This window comes from Triticum urartu, chromosome 5A (assembly GCF_056163025.1).
Source record: "Triticum urartu cultivar PI428250 chromosome 5A, HENAU_Tu73, whole genome shotgun sequence".
NCBI classification, from domain to species: domain Eukaryota; kingdom Viridiplantae; phylum Streptophyta; class Magnoliopsida; order Poales; family Poaceae; genus Triticum; species Triticum urartu.
The window spans coordinates 166,124,678-166,143,829 of NC_141877.1; the positions used below are offsets into that span (position 1 = coordinate 166,124,678).

The 19,152-nt window shown below is 49.7% G+C and overlaps 1 protein-coding gene and 1 pseudogene across 2 annotated transcripts; both read right to left on the reverse strand.

Moving 5' to 3' along the window:
- Nucleotides 1-2,226: 2,226 nt before the first annotated feature.
- LOC147970685 (uncharacterized) lies at nt 2,227-5,543 on the reverse strand (annotated as a pseudogene).
- Nucleotides 5,544-5,716: 173 nt separating this feature from the next.
- LOC125508493 (protein CLT2, chloroplastic) lies at nt 5,717-11,007 on the reverse strand. Of its 2 annotated transcripts, none has more exons than XM_087525737.1 (10): nt 10,645-11,007; nt 10,404-10,549; nt 10,244-10,281; nt 7,323-7,390; nt 7,031-7,130; nt 6,914-6,949; nt 6,778-6,828; nt 6,546-6,669; nt 6,093-6,218; nt 5,717-5,969 (listed from the first exon to the last, which is right to left on the reverse strand). In XM_087525737.1, the coding sequence occupies exons 1-10, from the start codon at nt 10,791-10,793 to the stop codon at nt 5,815-5,817; spliced, it is 993 nt and encodes a 330-aa protein (XP_087381863.1). In that variant the 5' UTR covers nt 10,794-11,007; the 3' UTR covers nt 5,717-5,814. The 2 variants fall into 2 exon arrangements, with proteins under 2 accessions (XP_087381863.1, XP_048529176.1); XM_048673219.2 differs by having other exon boundaries at nt 7,323-7,438; nt 10,645-11,005.
- Between the last annotated feature and the right edge of the window lie 8,145 nt (nt 11,008-19,152).

A 19,152-nucleotide genomic window follows, 5' to 3' on the forward strand; every position in this document is an offset into this window, starting at 1 on the left:
GGGGAAGAATGGGCCAATCTCGCCATTGATATTCACTGCGGTTCTGCCCGAGCAGACCATCTGCATCACCCGGGTCACCCATCGCTCGTCAAAGCCCTTCCGGAGCAGGCATTCCCGCAGGAAGTGCCAGCTGACCGTGTCATAGGCCTTGTGGAAATCTAGTTTCAAGAAGACTGCCTTGAGGTGCTTGGAATGCACCTCGTGTAGAGCTTCGTGAAACACTAGGACTCCGTCCAGGATATAACGGCCCTGGATGAAAGCCGACTGATCCGGGTGGATGATCCGGTCCGCAATTGTGGCCACCCTATTGGCATACCCCTTTGCGAGGATGCGAAAGATGACATTGATCACCATGATTGGGCGAAATTGGCGGATGTCCGAGGCACCCGAAACTTTGGGAATGAGCGTGATTATTCCAAAGTTGAGTCTGGTGAGGTCAATGGACCCAACATAGAATTCTTCAAATAGAGCCATGACCTCTAGTTTAATGGACTCCCAGAAAGTTTGGAAGAACTTTACTAGGAGGCCATCGGGGCCGGGGGCCAAGGACGAGTTCATGCCCTTAATGGTCGCCCATACTTCAGCTTCAGAGAACGGCGTCGTTAGAGCAACGTTATCCTCCTCTGAAACACAGTATCGGGGCGGCCAAATATCGTGGGCAAGGGCTAATCCTCCCCGAGGGGAGGCAGAGAATAGGTCTCTGTAGAAGCCATCAACATGGGCCCGGATGGCCTCCGGCTGTTGTAGCAAGGTGTCTTCATCCCAGAGCAGGGGGTGGTGTTACGGCATCGGCGGCCGTTGGCGATTGCCTGAAAGTAAGCTGTATTGGCGTCCCCCTTGAGGACCCAATTCTGCGTACCTCGGAGGCGCCAGAATGCCTCCTCGTCCGTGTAGATGATCGTGAGTTGATCTTCCAAGTCGTATCTAAGCATCCATTCCTCAGCCGAGAGGACTGCGGCATCTGCCCGAAGGTCTAGTGCCTGGATGCCCTCAAGGAGAGTTATCTTCCGCTCGCGGAGGTCGCGGCCTAAGTTAGCACCCCACCCTTTCATGAATTGGCGCGACCGTTTAGCACAAAAATGCCAGGAGTCGACGGCCGAGAGGGAGCGGTGGGGTGTCTCCCGAGCCTCCCGCCACCGAGCGGCAACCGCAGCAGCGAACCCGGGCTGATTCAGCCAGAATGTCTCGAAATGAAAGCGGGGTGGTTGGGGGGGTCGCTTGTTCTCAGAGGAGAGAAGTAGAGGGACATGGTCGGAACCGATCCTAGTAATCGCGCGCAGCGACGCGAGGGGGCACCGCAAGTCCCATTCCGGGGAGACAAACACCCGGTCTAGGACCGACCGAGTCGGGTCGGCCTGGCGGTTAGTCCAGGTGAATCTGGCGCCGACCCTATCAAGTTCCCAGAGCCCCATTTCCGCGATGCAGTCGTTAAACATTTGCATCCGGGGAAAGTTGACCAAATTATTGCTTTTATCCTCCTCGGACCGGATGAGGTTAAAGTCTCCACCCAGCACTACCGGAAGCTGGGCGGCCAAGACTTTCGCTCGGATCTCAGCGAGGAAGGTCTCTGAGCGGCTATGGTCCGCCGGTCCGTAAACGGCAATGACCTCCCATTTGAAGTTGAGGGCCCGCTCAAAGATTTCCATGCTGACGAAGAACTCACCACGGTCCATGCTACCAACCTCAAAGGTGGCATCCTTGACACCTAGAAGGATACCACCCGAGTGGCCTGCGCTCCCACTAGAAGGGAGCCAGTGCCAAGCAAATAAGTCTGAACTCAAATTTTCGAGTTCAGACAGCGAAAACTCCGTACGCGTCATTTCTTGGATGGCCACAATGTCTATTCGCTCGCTTCGCATGTACTCGATGAGTTGGCGTCGTCGGCCGTCTTGACCGAAGCCGCGGATGTTCCAGAATAGTGTCCGCATCACGAAGCCATTGAGGGGCTGCTTGACCCCAATATTCGGGATGCGCTCTGAGCGCGGAGGGCAGCGGTGCGAGAACAAGTGCGGCCCGGGACCTCCGCCGGAACAACCGCTGCACGGGAAGAGGAATCCCGCGTAGCCACGATGGAGGAGATGGAGGTATCCTGGAGGCGAGCACGGGTCTCGGCAAGACGCCCGTTCAGGATTTCGCGGGCACGGATCGCCTCGATCTGGACTAGCGGGGGGGCAACCTCCCCCCGGAAGATGATGGCCGAATCTGTTGCCACCTTAGCAAGGTGGCCTAACGGAGCGGACTCTAGAGCGGAAAACGAGCATGTAGCGGGGGTTACGGGGATGGACGGGGTACCTGGCTCAAGGTTCCGGGCAGCGGCCCGGAGCTCCGCTCGCTCAGGGATGGGCAGAGCTGGGCTGCTCTCCGGTCTGGCCGCCTCGATCCTGGCGCTGCGACGAGAGGACGTCACTGGTGTCGAGGTCGACCTGCCTCGCCTGGAGTACGCCGCGGTCCGAGGGGGGGGCAGCCACCGGGGTGGTCACTGCCACCGTCGCCCCGTCGGGCACCGGGCCGTGGGACGAGAGCTGAGTCGATGAAGCGGAGAGCTCGGGCAGGACCGAAGAAGCTGCAGGTGGTGGTGGCGGGGCATCGTCAGCATGGCACACACCCGACACCAGCGGGTCCAGGCGCACCGGGGCGACCAGGGCAGGGTGGGTCGGTGTCTGCTCCATACCCATCCTCGGCCCAGCTGAAGCCTCTGCCACCGAGGGCAGGGAAGGGGCGGCCGGAGGAGCCGGGTCTGGGAGGGGCCCGAAATCATCCGGGTCGGCCCGAGTTGTTGCGGTATGCAGGCCCGTAGCCGGCCGGACCGTGACCGACCCCATCCCAGCCGCGGGCGCCTCCAGCGCTAGGGGCTCAGGTGAGCTGATGGCAGTGGCGATGACGGCTGGAGCGCCGATCGGGACTCCGGGGGAGCGTGGAGACGACGCCGGGAACACCTGGAGGCTGGCGTCTGAGGAGTCGCTGCCGTCAGCTGGCTGCGAAGGAGCCACGGTGTGGGAGCGGCTGGTCCCCGCGCCACCCCTCGTGGCAGGAGCGGCAGCCGGGGGTGGGGCGGGCTATCCTCGGAATCGTCGTCATCCTCCTCTGAGTTGGGGTTGTGGCTGTGGCGTGGGTTCCGGTCGCTGTGTCGACCCGGCCCATCATTGTCGCCACCCAGGAAGTTGTCGTCGGGGATGCGTGGGCGGCCAACGTGGTTGGGCGACTTGGGGGAGATCCTGAGGTCGAAGCCCTGGTCGTTGAAGAACACCCGGATCTTGGCATGTAGTTTGGACGAGTCGAGGGACTTGACTTTGACGCGCACCTCCTCCTCCTTTCGGAGGGAGAGCTCGTCCACCACAACCACCTTGCCAAGGATTCGGGACATGCTTCGGATGACACGCTCCGAGCATGCGATGTCGGGGAGGCCAGCAATGAGGATCCATGCCGTGTCGAGGACGGCAACCGCCAAGGGGTCACGGATCGGCACCGAGATGTCCACCACTAGCTTGTTGAGAGCGAGAGTGATGTCACCACTGCGGGTGCCGTACCCGTGGCTGACGGCGTCGGGGAACATGACTGAGAACTGGTTACCGTCCATCATGGTAACCTGCCAATCCCAGGTGCAGTGGTATAGGTGGTTGAGCTCAGCTTCAAGCATCTCTGGCGAAGCCACCCCCTCCCGAATCGTAACAATCGCCTGAAGCGAGGGAGATGGAGGGGGGAGGTCCGACAGCTCGATGTGAAAGAAGCTCATGCCCTTAATGCCATGCCCGTACATCATGATCTCCTCCGACACGGGGCGGTCCAGGCATAGGAAGGCTGGGTGACCCGCGTCTGAGCAAATGTAGCAGCATTGTGGACTGGTGCAGGCGACCTGCGAATGGCCGGCGAGGCCGCAGTTGAAGCACTTCTGGAGGTCTTGTGGTTGGTTCGTGGAGCAGGCGAGGTTGGGGGTGGCGGTTGCCGGGTCACGAGCCGGAGCCAACGGAGGGGCTGCGCCATTACCACGACCCAAACCCCGCTTCTTCTTCCTCTTGGCCCCCTGCCGGCCACGGCCGGCCCCATTAGCATTGGGAGGGAAGGCCGGCTCGTCACGGGGCGGCTGGTACCGGCGACTTGGGGCAGTAGGTGCGGGCTGGGAGAGCTGCTGGTTGGGGCGGGGCGGAGAGCGCGAGCGGCCCGAGCGGGCAGGGGAGCGATCGTCTCGACGCCGCGTCGGAGAGGGAGAGCGACGCCGCTGGTTTCGCCAGTCCGCCCCAGGCGCGGGCGAGCGGGACCGAGATCGGCCCCGGCGATCAGCTCGTCCAGGCGAACGGCATGGTGGCGAGCGGGTGTCAGTGCAAGGGGCGAGCGACGGTCAGCTCGAGGGGGGGGATCGACGGCCATCGCGCGAAGACAAGTGCAGGCGCAGGTCGTCTTCCCGGCGGAGTGCCTCAGGCGATGGGCGCACGGCCTCGCGACGGTCTTCGGCGCGTCTCTTGGGATGGGTCCCCTCGTCACCCCAGTCCCGCGGCATGGGGGCGGGTTCGGAGGGAGCGGCCTGCTGCGAGAGCGGGACGAGCGCCAAGGGGAGTTGGGTGGCGGCGGGGAGGGAGGGGGCGCGTGGATTAGGGTTGCCGCTGTGTTGCGCCTCGGTGGAGAGGATGGGGGTCTGGGGAAACCATCTGGAGGCCAGATCAATCTGACTGGCGGGCCGAGCAGCCCAGGAGTGGATCGGGGCAGAGAGGCCCAGCCCAACATCGGGGCGGCCCACGTGCCAATCGCTAGGCCCATTCGAGGCCGGTCCAGCTGGGGACGGCCCGTCTGGGGTTGGTCCAACCTGCGAGGTGGCGCAGGGGCAGCGAGGGTTTCGCCTCCCGCCGCCTCCGCCGCCGCGGCCGGTACCGGCGTCCGGGACGGGGCGAGCGCAGGTCGAGGTTGCCGGGGAGCGAGGCGGGGTGAGTAGCTAAGCTTGGAAGACCCAAAAGATGCAATGAATGGCCTAAAAGGCGAGCGGCGCACGAGAACGGGGCGAGCCAGAGCAGCCGACGGGCGGTCCGGCGATGCGACGGTCAGAAGGGAGGGCGCCAGAGGGGTGGAGGAGCGCCACGAGACCCGGGCACTCCCCTGGTCCGACCGCCCAGCGACGCCCCACGCCGGTGCGCGTCAGCGACGAGCGGTTCAGGAGCCAAGGGGAGCCCTTTGGCCAGGCGTCGGCGGGGAGACCGCCACAGAGCGCCGGCGTGACCACGGGAGGGAGCTCGATCCACCCCGGCGAGGGGGGGAGCGCAGTCCCTGCGGGTCGACGCCAGCCGAGCTGGGGGTTCCCGGCGCACCACCGGTCGTCCGGCAGCCACGTCGTCTTCCTCCGCAAGGCCAGCCCAGCGCGGCTGCCCAACCGGCTCGGGGGACGCTGGGACTGCAGCAAGCGTCGGGGGGGGGGGGGGGGGGGGGAGGGGGCGAGGGCGGGGATGCTGGCGGCGCGGCAGCGAGCGCAGAGGACACTGGGGGGGGAGGTCCGGCAGCGAGGCCGCCGGCGGTCGGGGACCGAGCGGCAAGTCGCCCTCCGAGTCGCGGGAGCCCATCCTCCAGCAGAAGCTTCCGCCGCCGTGTAGGTTTTTTTGAGGGCTTCACCATGTATGTACTAGTACTATTACTAAATCTAGCTTCTTACATACATGTATGTACTAGTACTATTCTCTGACAAATTAGAAATACCAAGCATTCATGCATCCCAACAAACAGTCCTTATCGACTCTGGCGTCACCAATCTAGAGACCTAATATTAGCTTCAGGACCAAACCAATAATTGATTTTCGGTTGAAGTGGTAATATACACTCAATCGCCATAAGCTTTTAGTCAGTCTTTGACTCTTTAGATGATTGGGGAAGGTTATACAGAATTAGGCCCATCAACAATACAATGCCACCTAAGATAAAAGAAGCGCTTAATTCCGCGCCTTGAGGGATGTAGGGCAAAGGAAGAGAAAGGATGTAGATTGATATTGGCACTGCAATTGAAAACAGACAACATAAAAGCGGTCATTAAGATACTCAAGCAGTTTACTCTATACAGTGACAGTAGACCAAAAATGAAACAAATAGAGCAAGGGGAGAAAAGAGGATGAAAATACCGGCGGAAGTTGCTGTAAGTGAAGCAACCACGGCAGACGACATCTTTACCAAATTAAGCAACGAGATGTTGAAAGCCATGTTTACGAATATAAAAAGCAATGGTAGGAATGGAGCACCTCCACAATCTACAAAATAAGTATGGCAGCATAATTAGCAATAAAGGTACGCAGGTAATAGAAAATTATAGATGGATAAGTACAATACTATGAAAACCTTATATATCTAACCGCAGGGTCAATCTAAATTTCGAAGACATGGAATCAATTTTCTCAAGTTATATAGTTTACCATTCAAAGGGTTCCACACAGCAAAGTGCAAAGAGAGCTACAGAAGCCCCCAATCATAAAGTGGACAGTGCACTACAAGCATTCCAGTGCATTTGAGGTACATCACGATGTCTAAAAAATCCATAATTTGATCAAAACACCCAGCTCAGGGAAAAAATACATTACCAATTGGGCTCTCCCCAACATTTAAGAAGCACTCAGCACCACCATTTAAATGGCCAGAAAGCTCAGCAAGCTTAATCCCCCTCAAATTAGAAAGTAATGGGAGAAGAAGGAAGACAAAAAGAGCCTACAAGGAATAAAGGAAGGTAAACATGATACATGATATAAATTAAGGTTTTCAAATATGGTAGTACAGTTAAGCAAAACAGCTAAATTATGCTAACTAATTAATCACCTGAAACCCAGATCCGAATGAATTAACCACGAAGATGTCAGGCCGTTTCCCCTGCGCAGATATTTGGTTCTGCAGTTATTTTTCTGACATACAAGATGGACTCGCACACACATAGAGAATAAAGTGTGAGACAAACCTTAAGACGTTTTGCACCATCAACGAAAACAGACTCCTGCAGTATAGAATTTATTTTTCTGACTGAAGTGCCACAAAACTATAAAGGAGTGTTATGTGATAATTTAAGTGGCTAAACCTTCAAAATGGATGCACCAGCTTGGAATGCCGATGAAACAACCATCAGCAATGGCCAAATTAACTTGACTCCAGATAGAAGATGACCATCATTTGCCCCACTACAGTAACGGCATTGGGATGATTAATTATGGCAAACTACCTAGTGTACAAAATAGCACAAGACCTTTCTGTCGGCAAACAAATGTGAATGCCTACGAAAGAGATAAGTGCATAGCTAGCAGATTTTTCTCGAAATAACTTTGTTGTGCTACAATTACCAGTAAATGTACCAGATATTTCGAAGGACATACCTCGCAACAGCAAGAATCACACCAGAAGTTACAAGCAAGCAACCAATGATTTGTCTCAGAGAGTAGGTCTTTCCCAAAAGCAACACAGAGAAGATAAGCTGCCACACCAGGAAAGACTGGAGAGAACATTCAGAAGACTATTATTTTGACAACAGAGTGTATGGAGTTGCCAATTTTAGGACATCGAACGCTAATTCCAAAGATCACAGTTCCGAAATGCATTAGTGTAGCACTATTTATAAGAACACAGTATCTCTATCTCTACTATCTAAAAGAAAGTAAGGTTCCCTTTCCAACCAACAGACCGTGTTCTGCCCTGACCTTCGTCCGCCCCTCGCATCGCCATTTGTTTTTTTTATACATTGTCCCTCAGTTCCACATCAAGGGCAAAGCCCCAATGAAAAAACAGACCAATGTAACACCCAACACGCACGTCTCGCAATCCTCCTCCTCGCGATCTCCCCTGATGCCGCATGTAGCCGCCGCCCCCACGGACGTCTCGCCAATCCTTCTCTCCACACACCATCGCCAGACCATTGTCTCCATCGGCACCACGACGGTCGACACCTCCTGACCCACCACCACCTCCACTCCAGATCTGACCGCCATTGACCTCTATGTTTATGTAAAGGACAGCACCATCTGCCCGCATTCATGGCGGCCGGTGCCCGCGTATCCCGGCCAAGGATGCCGTATTCACCTTCAACATGGGGGCGACGAGGAAGAGGTGCCCCAGCGGCACGCAGTGTCTCCCTACCGCTCTTGTGTTGTGTGATCTGGAGGGGATCAAAAGGAGGAAGAGGAGACCATGGTTCAACAGACATCCAAAGGACCCAAACAACATCCTTGCCTGATGTCATACAGCCTGCAGCCACCGCCTCCTCAATCTACGCTAGCCTGCAGCAGCAAGGTCAGCCTGCCATCCTGTATTTGTTTCTTCAGATCTTGCTGCACCAAGGTGACTCCACAAATTTGTACATCCATCCTAAAGGTCATTGGTATTCATTCAGTAGAGAAGGCAGTAGACCAAACTAAAGGAGTATCAGCCTGAATGGCCGAATACTTGCTAATGTAATTTTATTGGGTTGTGTAGGTTGATTGATACTTGCCCAACAAACGGTAGAGATTAAGCATGTGTGTGCGTTCCAACTCCTACTTACTTTTGGCTTCCTGAATGTGCAGGTTTGTAGACCACGTCCAGATTAAGCATTCAGATTGGTAATTCACAGCTTTTGCTTTTGGCTCGATATAGGGTATGCACAGCTTGGTAATTCAAAACCACGCCCAGATTAAGTGTGCGTGTGCGTTTTGTTTTGCACAGATTTTGGGGACTTTTCTGTGAATGTATGGGTAACTAATCTAGATTTTTATGTCCATATTAAGCATGCAACACGATTAGTGCACATTAGTAATCTTGTCTGGAATTAACTACTCAATTCGTATGTAGTTCTATAGTGAACAAGAAGCTATTTTCAGTTCTGTCATTCTGTTACAGAGAATTGTGTCTTAACATATATAAATATTTTGCTGGAAATAGTGGGAGTTTAGTCCTCTTTAGGGTTTAATATTTGCCTATCGAATTAATGCAGTTGAAACTTTGACAAGGGATGTAGCGTGGTTAGGAGAAAATCCAATACACTTATGTACTTAAACTTGCAGGATTTGATACACTTACGAGCTCATACATCAACTGAAAATATGGTTTTATTTCACGACAAAAAGACTGCTTGGTTGTTTTACTAATTATCTTGTCAAATTGAATTCATGGGACAAGAATTACACAGCAGTTATGAAGATCTATGTGTATAGAAAAATCAGGAAGAGAGCATAACTGAGGTTTGTACAAACATAGGTAGATTTGAGTTAGATAAATCCTTTATTCATGTTAATTTAAAATAAAAATCATATATTAACCTTGACCATTATTTAGCTCCGCTCCGGCACTGCATTGGTAATTTCCTTTGATTGATGAGATTGGCAGTAAGGTTGGTTCTTAATTCTGTAGGGACTTCATGGGTAGGTCTGGGTAGGTCCCTTTGATGGATTAATTAGACAGAAGGGTGTTTTTTAAATGAGTTCTCCCATGCTTATAGATGAAGCTTCTAATTTTTTTGCCAATGAATGTTACCTCATGTCCATAGCTGAAGCTCAGTGATATGAGAATACAGGCTTTGTCTTGCTCAATGGTCAGATGATGGGGAGAAGACTGCTGGTTTTTATGCTTGTAATGTTTATGAGGCAGTAAGACAAGGAGTGGTAATCGTTGCCTAATCATGAGCATAAGTTGACCGTATCACTAAATTATTTACGCTAGCTCCAACATAATTGCAATTTGTTTGAGGGAATGTAATACCTCTTAGTGGACAATTTCAGCAATATTTGATGCTGACTTGTTGCACTTGGCTGATCAAAATGCTAGATTGTTGTGTTTTCAAATTTCTTTCCCTTTATCCTTGAGACATTTGAAGCATATGATGTGATATTGTTGGTAGTTTGTGCGAATTACGCTGGAAATGCTCCAAGATCAGTTGTTTTTCTGGTCACTTACATGTTTGCCCATGGGCTACATGTTTGCGTCAACACTGATTGCGAATCAGATGCACCACTCGGGGTGGCCGAGTGTGAATTAGGGAGGTGGAGAGAAGAAGAAGAAAAAGAAGAATTGTATAAAAAAATTGTTGACAATACCATCTGTGTGCATGATGATTCTAAATATATATGTAAATGACTGATGTTGAAGCATTCGAATTTGTAATGCATGGGCAATTACCTAGTACAAAAGGAAATATTTGTAACCATTAATGATGGCAGAGATAAAAGGGCATGCAGGTAATATGTTTTTGTCCAGAGAATGATGCAGGAAGTATGTGGAAACACTATCAAAGAATATGGCACAGCTGAAAATAAACCAAACCTCATACCTGAGACAGTATAGGAATAGCAGGGCCAGGCAGCATAGCTGGAAGTTTTACGAAAAATAATCAATTAGCACAAATATTTACAAGAAAGACACAATATGAATTGTATATATATGCACCACACTAAGAGCATCCGATGACCAAAAGAAGATACAAAACATACCTCCCGCAGACATTCCAGCGGCGACCCCAAGAGCCTCTAGCAAGCCGATGACAGCGAACCGGATCTTCGGCAGTGTCAGCATGTCCCGCGTCACCACCCCCGCGCGGTACCTCGCATAGAGTATTGAAAAGTACACCGTGACGTACCTGCAACGTTCAAATCGCACACACAAGAGGTAGGGTAAGAGCCCAAAAACTGCTGCGCATTTCGTCGAACACCTCAGCCGTACAAACAGGCCTACCCGAACGTGGTGAGCTGAGCGAGGAAGAAGGGATAGGACTTGAGGGGCACCAGCGCGAGCTTATAGAGCACGCGGTTAGCGACAGCCAGCGCTACCACGGCCGCAGACGCGACCGCGACCGCGACCGCCGGCGAGGAGCTCATCGGCATGTATGTACGGCAAGCAAGAGCTCACTAAGCAGAGGGGTGGAGGGATGGTGATTTAGGCCATGCAGGGCCGGATACGGAACTTGGAACCGGAGTACCGTGGGGAGGACGGTGGTGATGGCGGCGGGCGGGCGGCCGGTTGCTTGCCTTGGCGTGAAAGTACGGGATTCTCTCGTCTTCTCTACGCCCCATGGATTGTCGGATTTTGCTAGTACACCCTTTGATATTTCCGATTTGATTCAGCGAGGAGCTCCACGTGTCCGTATTCGGTGACTTTACTCAGCATGACTTAGGGGCAAACCCCTCTTGCGAGTGGGAACATATAATAACGACACATCCTGTGTCACACCCTTTTTGAAAACACCATGTGAGAAGTTGATTGGTGTGGCGGATGCTTGTCGTGAATTCTGATGGGGCTGGTGCCACGACTGATTTGGGGTCGATGGTGGTTGTTCGATGGTATTCTTTTTAGGGTTTGGCGGTGATGCCTTTGGCGTTTCAGAACGAACATCTCTTCTCTGTCGTGAAAGTGTCTCGCGAACATCTCTTCTCTCTCGTGAAAGTGTCTCATCTTGTTATTGTGCATGCACAAAATCTTCTCATGATCGCCGATGTGTTGTGACAAGCTTCGTGCTCTTGATGATGTCGTGGTTCATCTTTAATCATTGATGCGCAAGATGCTTTCTCAACTTGCTAATTATTTTGAATTTTGTGGCGAAGCTTCCAGCCAACACTAGTAGAAAACAGAGTTTTGGTCCAGGCCGGGTCAGCCCATTAGTCCCGGTTCAGTCCAGAACCGGGACCAATGTGGGCATTGGTCCCGGTTCGTGAGCCCAGGGGGCCGGCCGGGCCACGTGGGCCATTGGTCCCGGTTCATCTGAAACTTTTGGTCCCGGTTGGTGGGATGAACCGGGACCAATGGGCTGAGCTCCTGGCCCACCACCATTGGTCCCGGTTGGTGGCTTGAACCGGGACCAAAGGCTCCCTTTTAGTCCCGCTCATGTCACCAACCGGGACCAATGAGGTGCTTATATATACCCCTCGCTCGCGAGCAGAGCACCCCAGTGCTCTGTCTTTCTCTGGCCGAGGGGGAGAGGGCTTGGTGGTGCTCTAGCTCACCTCCTATGCACACAAGGTGTTCGATGGAATGCCCGAGCCACACTACTTAAGCTTTCTCCTCTCCAAGCTCGACCTCCAAGCTCCATTTTCCATAATATTTGTCTAGGTTTAGCGGTCCATCACGCCCCGTCCCCGTCTTCACCGCCGTCGATCACCCGCGCCGAGCTCATCGCCGGCACCACCGTGGTGAGCCTCTTGTTCTTATCTTCTTTCTGAAAGGAAAAATATTCTTACTTGTATGTTTACATACATACTTGTATTATTTTCTTACTTTTATTATTGCATCTTATATAGTGCGATGGTTTTGGTATCCGCCCCCGTCGGCCCTCGTCCTGTCTATGATTCGGATGTGGTATATATATTATCTTTATAACTATTGGTTCATTTATTGTTTATGAAAATTATGCCGACCAACATGACATAGATTTTATTTATGTAATATGTATGTGAATCGGAAATGCCAACCGACCCTATTGTCGAGAGGTTAAATTTAGTTGAAGAAGAAAACAATTTGTTAAAGGAAAAAATAAAAAAAATTAAGGAGGAGAAGATGATATTGGAGTTGCATGTTGCGGATGTCGTCGATGATCACAAGATCAAGATGGATGCAATGCACTTGAAGATTAGAAAGATTAGAAAATATGCCATTCATACCGAGGCTTGGTATCATTATGCCGTTGAATCAATTGTTACCTTGGTTGCGATTATGATCGCATTTGTTTTCGCATTGAAATGTTTTACATAGTTTCAATGTATGGTTTAATTAATTAGATGCTCTGGAGAGCTATATGTTGTTAGATGAGAACTATGTATGCACTTTGGTTTTAATGTGATGATGAACTTCTATTAATTTGGACACTTAATTATATATAATGCACGCAGATGAACCGGCAATGGATGTACGGTGACAGACACACCCGCGAGTACATTAAGGGCGTGCATGAGTTTCTCGATGCGGCTGAGGCAAACAAGCAGAATAGTTTTATGTGTTGTCCATGCACTAAATGTGGGAATACGAGGTCTTACTCTAACCGGAAAATCCTTCACTCCCACCTGCTTTACAAGGGTTTCATGCCACACTATAATGTTTGGACGAGGCATGGAGAAATAGGGGTTATGATGGAAGATGGCGAAGAAGAAGAGTACGATGACAACTATGTGCCCCCTGAATACGGTGATGCTGCAACGGGGGGAGCTGGTGAAGATCAAGAGGAACCAGACGATGTGCACAATGATGCTGCAACGGGTGAAGCTGCTGAAGATCAAGAGGAACTAGACGATGTGCCCGATAATGATGATCTCCGCCAGGTCATTGTCGATGCAAGGACGCAATGCGAAAGTCAAAAGGAGAAATTGAAGTTCGATCGCATGTTAGAGGATCACAAAAAAGGGTTATACCCCAATTGCGAAGATGGCAACACAAAGCTCGGTACCGTATTGGAATTGTTGCAGTGGAAGGCAGAGAATGCTGTGGCTGACAAAGGATTTGAGAAGCTACTGAAAATATTGAAGAAGAAGCTTCCAAAGGATAACGAATTGCCCGACAGTACATACGCAACAAAGAAGGTCGTATGCCCTCTAGGATTGGAGGTGGAGAAGATACATGCATGCCCTAATGACTGCATCCTCTACCGCGGTGCATACAAGGATCTGAACGCATGCCCGGTATGCGGTGCATTGCGGTATAAGATCAGATGAGATGACACTGGTGATGTTGACGGCGAGCCCCCCAGGAAGAGGGTTCCTACGAAGGTGATGTGGTATGCTCCTATAATACCACGGTTGAAACGTCTGTTCAGAAATGAAGAGCATGCCAAGTTGATGCGATGGCACAGTGAGAACCGAAAGAAAGATGGGAAGTTGAGAGCACCCGCTGACGGGTCGCAGTGGAGAAAAATCGAGAGAAAGTACTGGGATGAGTTTGCAAAGGATCCAAGGAATGTATGGTTTGCTTTAAGCGCGGATGGCATTAATCCTTTCAGGGAGCAGAGCAGCAATCACAGCACCTGGCCCGTGACTCTATGTATGTATAACCTTCCTCCTTGGATGTGCATGAAGCGGAAGTTCATTATGATGCCAGTTCTCATCCAAGGCCCTAAGCAACCCGGCAACAAAATTGATGTGTACCTAAGGCCATTAGTTGAAGAACTTTTACAGCTGTGGAATGGAAACGGTGTACGTACGTGGGATGAGCACAGACAGGAGGAATTTAATCTTAAGGCGTTGCTGTTCGTGACCATCAACGATTGGCCCGCTCTCAGTAACCTTTCAGGACAGACAAACAAAGGATACCACGCATGCATGCACTGTTTAGATGACACTGAAAGTATATACCTGGACAAATGCAGGAAGAATGTGTACCTGGGCCATCGTCGATTTCTTCCGACCAACCATCAATGTCGAAAGAAAGGCAAGCATTTCAAAGGCGGGGCAGATCACCGGAAGAAGCCCGCCATGCGCACCGGTGATCACGTGCTTGCTATAGTCAATGATTTACACTACGTAATCTTTGGAAAGGGTCCCGGTGGACTAGCTGTTCCGAATGACGCTGAGGGACACGCACCCATGTGAAAGAAGAAATCTATATTTTGGGACCTACCCTACTGGAAAGACCTAGAGGTCCGCTCCTCAATCGACGTGATGCACGTGACGAAGAACCTTTGCGTGAACCTGCTAGGCTTCTTGGGCGTGTATGGGAAGACAAAAGATACACCTGAGGCACGGGAGGACCTGCAACGTTTGCACGAAAAAGACGGCATGCCTCCGAAGCAGTATAAAGGTCCTGCCAGCTACGCTCTTACGAAAGAAGAGAAAGAAATCTTCTTTGAATGCCTGCTCAGTATGAAGGTCACGACTGGCTTCTCGTCGAATATAAAGGGAATAATAAATATGCCAGAGAAAAAGTTTCAGAACCTAAAGTCTCATGACTGCCACGTGATTATGACGCAACTACTTCCGGTTGCATTGAGGGGGCTTCTACCGGAAAACATCCGATTAGCCATTGTGAAGCTATGTGCATTCCTCAATGCAATCTCTCAGAAGGTGATTGATCCAGAAATGGTACCAAGGCTAAGGAGTGATGTGGCGCAATGTCTTGTCAGTTTAGAGTTGGTGTTCCCACCATCCTTCTTCAATATCATGACGCACGTCCTAGTTCATCTAGTCGACGAGATTGTCATCTTGGGGCCCGTATTTCTACACAATATGTTCCCCTTTGAAAGGTTAATGGGAGTCCTAAAGAAATATGTCCGTAACCACGCTAGGCCAGAAGGAAGCATCTCCATGGGCCATCAAACAGAGGATGTTATCGGGTTTTGTGTTGACTTCATTCCTGGCCTTAAGAAGATAGGTCTCCCTAAATCGCGGTATGAGGGGAGACTGACTGGAAAAGGCACTCTTGGAAGAGACTCAATAATATGCAGGGACGGATATTCTTGGTCTCAAGCAAACTACATAGTTCTACAGAACTCTACCTTGGTGACCCCGTATGTCGATGAACACAAGAACAGTCTGCGCTCCAAACACCCGGAGCAGTGCGACGACTGGATTACATGTGAACACATCAGGACTTTCAGCAGTTGGTTGGAAACACGTCTCAGAGGTGACAACACTGTTTGTGATGAGTTGTACTTGTTGTCCAGGGGACCATCTTTGACTGTATTGACTTACAAAGGATACGAGATAAATGGGAATACATTTTACACGATCGCCCAAGATCAAAAGAGCACCAACTAAAACAGCGGTGTCCGCTTTGATGCAGCAACCGAGAGCGGAAAGGACACATATTATGGTTACATAGTGGACATATGGGAACTTGACTACGGACCTGATTTTAAGGTCCCTTTGTTTAAGTGCAAATGGGTCAATCTGTTAGGCCGCGGGGTACAGGTAGACCCACAGTACGGAATGACAACAGTGGATCTGAAAAATCTTGGGTACACTGGCGAACCGTTCGTCCTAACCAATGATGTGGCACAGGTTATCTATGTGAAGAACATGTCTACCAAACCGAGAAAAAGAAAAGATAAGGAAGCGAATACATCATACGATGAGTCAAAGCGCCACATAGTTCTTTCAGGAAAAAGGGACATCCTAGGAGTGGACGGCAAGACAGACATGTCTGAAGATTATGAAAAGTTTCATGAAATTCCTTCCTTCAATGTCAAGGCTGACCCAAGCATCCTGATAAACAATGAAGATTATCCATGGTTACGGCGTAATAAGCAAATGACACAAGCGAAGAAAAAGTGAAGACTTTCTCCTGCAACTATTATGATGATACCATGCCAACTTTGTAACACACGAACATGCTATCATTGTTCGTTTTGTACATGCACATGCTATGTGGGTGAAATTATGATACCATCCCAATTTTCAACTTTTTCAGAGTTCATTTGAAATGCTTTCATGTCTTATGGTTCGGCCCTCGTAATACCATGACTATTAGTCCCTGACCCATGCCAACTTTCAACTTTCTAAAACTAATGGCACTAACAGAAAGTTTATAATTTTGCTCCTCGCCCCTGGCCCATGACCATTAGTCCCGGTTTGTGCCACAAACCGGGACTAAAGGGTTGGTCCTCGTTGCGGGCAGAGTTTAGTCCCACCTCGCCAACCGAATGGGGCTCACACCGGTTTATAAGCCCTTCCCTCTCTGCCTTGTTGAGCTCCTCTCAAAGTGAAAATAGATGCCCTAATAGAGAAAAGTTTAACCTAAATTCATAGTGAATTTCTCTAAAATTCATAGAAATTTACTAGGAATTTAGGTTGAATTTTCTCTATAAGCGCATCTATTCTCATTTTTAGGAAGTTAATCACAAACTTGTGATTCAAACAATTTTCAAAGAATTCAAATTTTAACTATTCAAATTTGAAAACTAATGGCATTAACAAAAAGTTTATAATTTTTCTAAAACTAATGGCACTAACAGAAAGTTTATAATTTTGCTAACCTAAAAGCAAACAGAATTAAAAATTAAAGCAAAAAACAAAAGAAAATAAATAATGCAAAAAACAAATAAAAAAACAGGAAAAAAACTATTTTTATAGTAAAGTTAATCACAAAATAAAATAAATAAAGCAACAAAGAAAACAAAAAAACTAAAAAGTGTTTTCAAATTTGAAAACTAATGGCACTAACAGGAAGTTTATAATTTTTCTAAAACTAAAAGCAAAAAGAATAAAAAAATAAAGCAAAAAACAAAAGAAAATAAATAATGCAGAAAACAAAACAAAAAAACTGGAAAAAATAGCAACAATAAGTATTTTGTTGTAAGTAGAAACAAAATAAAATAAATAAAGCAACATAAAGTTTATAATTTTGCTGACCTAAAAGCAAAAAGAATTAAAAAATAAAGCAAAAAAAAGAAAATAAATAATACAGAAAACAAAACAAAAAAACTAGAAAAAAATAAAAATAGCAACAATAAGTATTTTGTTGTAAGTAGAAACAAAATAAAATAAATAAAGCAACAAAGAAAACAAAAAAACAAAAAAAACAGGTGCGGCTCCCTCTCAACTAGCAAGGTGGGACTAAACATTTGGGCGCGGGGCAGCACAAGGCCTTTGGTCCCGGTTGGTGGCACCAACCGGGACTAAAGGAGGCATTGGTCACGGTTGGTGGCACCAACCGTGACCAATGCCTCCTTTAGTCCCGGTTGGTGCCACCAACCGGGACCAAAGGCCGCCGCTTCCCGCCCTTTGGGCTGCTGAGAAGAGGCCTTTGGTCCCAGTTGCTGGCACCAACCGGGACTAAAGGGGGCATTGGTCCCGGTTGGTGCCATGAACCGGGACTAGTGTTCTGGCTATATAAGCCAACACTTGTGAAATTCTCGATCCAGTTCGATCGATCTCCTCGTCCTCTCCTTCGACGACGCCGCCGGGCTGCTCCTCGTCCTCGTCGCCGCCGAGCCCTCCGGACCACGTCGTCACCTCCCTGAGCCCGTGCCGTCCTCGTCGCCGGCATCCCTGAGCACTCCGCCCTCGTCCCCGTCGCCGCATGCCTCCCCGAGCCCGCCTCCTTGTCCCCGTCACCGCGTGCCGCCCCGAGGCTGCCGTCCCCGTCACCGCGTGCCGCCCCGAGCCCGCCGTTCTCGTCGCCGGACTCCAGCCATCGCCGGCCCCCTCAAAGTGAGCCCCCCTCCCGAGTGCCACTCTTGTGCCCGAGCGCCCCTTGCTCCGCCCCTGCTCCATGGTCGCTGCCGGCCCCGATGCATTGAAGAGCAGAAGGAGAGGAGAAGTAGAGGAGAGGAGAAGTGGAGCAGCAGCAACGCGCTGTCCACTTTTCTGAATTTTTTTGTCCATATAGAAGGTGTTTGATGAAATGCTAGATGGCTTTGGGCATTTTTGGAATTTTTAAATTTTTTTTGTGGTGAGGTACTGATGCAAGACAAAGGCGATGACAAAATTTCAGAATTTTTGGAGTGGTTTAGAATAGGTTTTCAACAAGTTATTTGAATCCGATTCAAATTTCATTTGAATGAAATTTGAAAATTTTGAACTATGGATCAGAAGGTTTTTGGTGAAACGGATTGTGGGTACTGTCATGAAGTTGGAGTAATTTTTCTGGTTGTAAAAGAGTTAGGAAAATTTAGAATATGCTAAATATGTCAAAAATGTTTTTTTTCATATGATGTTTTTTTCATATATGTATTAATTTTTTTATTTAGGTTGTTAATTAGTAGATATCGATTTTAGGTTAGTGTAGAGGAAAAAGTAAAATAAGAAAAGAGGAAGAAAAGAGGAAGAAGGAAGAAGAAGAAGAAGAAAAGGAAGGAGTGGAAAAAGGAAAATAAGAAGATGAAGACTTTTTTTCTTCGATCTTCTCCTCTATTCCTTTCTTCTTCTCCTCTATTTTCTTCTTCGATCTTTTTTCCTCTTCTTACATGAGGGTGGGGGGGTCGATATACCCCCTCCCCGATAACTTCGACATGAGGGGGGGGGTCACCAAGGGTTCGAGGGGCGAGGGTCGGAAACTATAGGGTAGAGGTTCAAGGGTCACCGAGGGTTCGAGGGGCGAGGGTCGGGAACTAGGGTAGAGGTTCGAGGGTCACCGAGGGTTCGAGGGGCGAGGGTCAGGAACTAGGGTAGAGGTTCGAGGGTCACCGAGGGTTCGAGGGTCGTCGAGGGGTCGAGATGTTGCCTAGTGTCAAAGTATTAAAGATCCATGGCTTCATCATTAGACGGAAGTAACCGGGGCATGATGGTACGAAGTTGTGCAAAGTTGTTTTGGAACGGAGTTCCG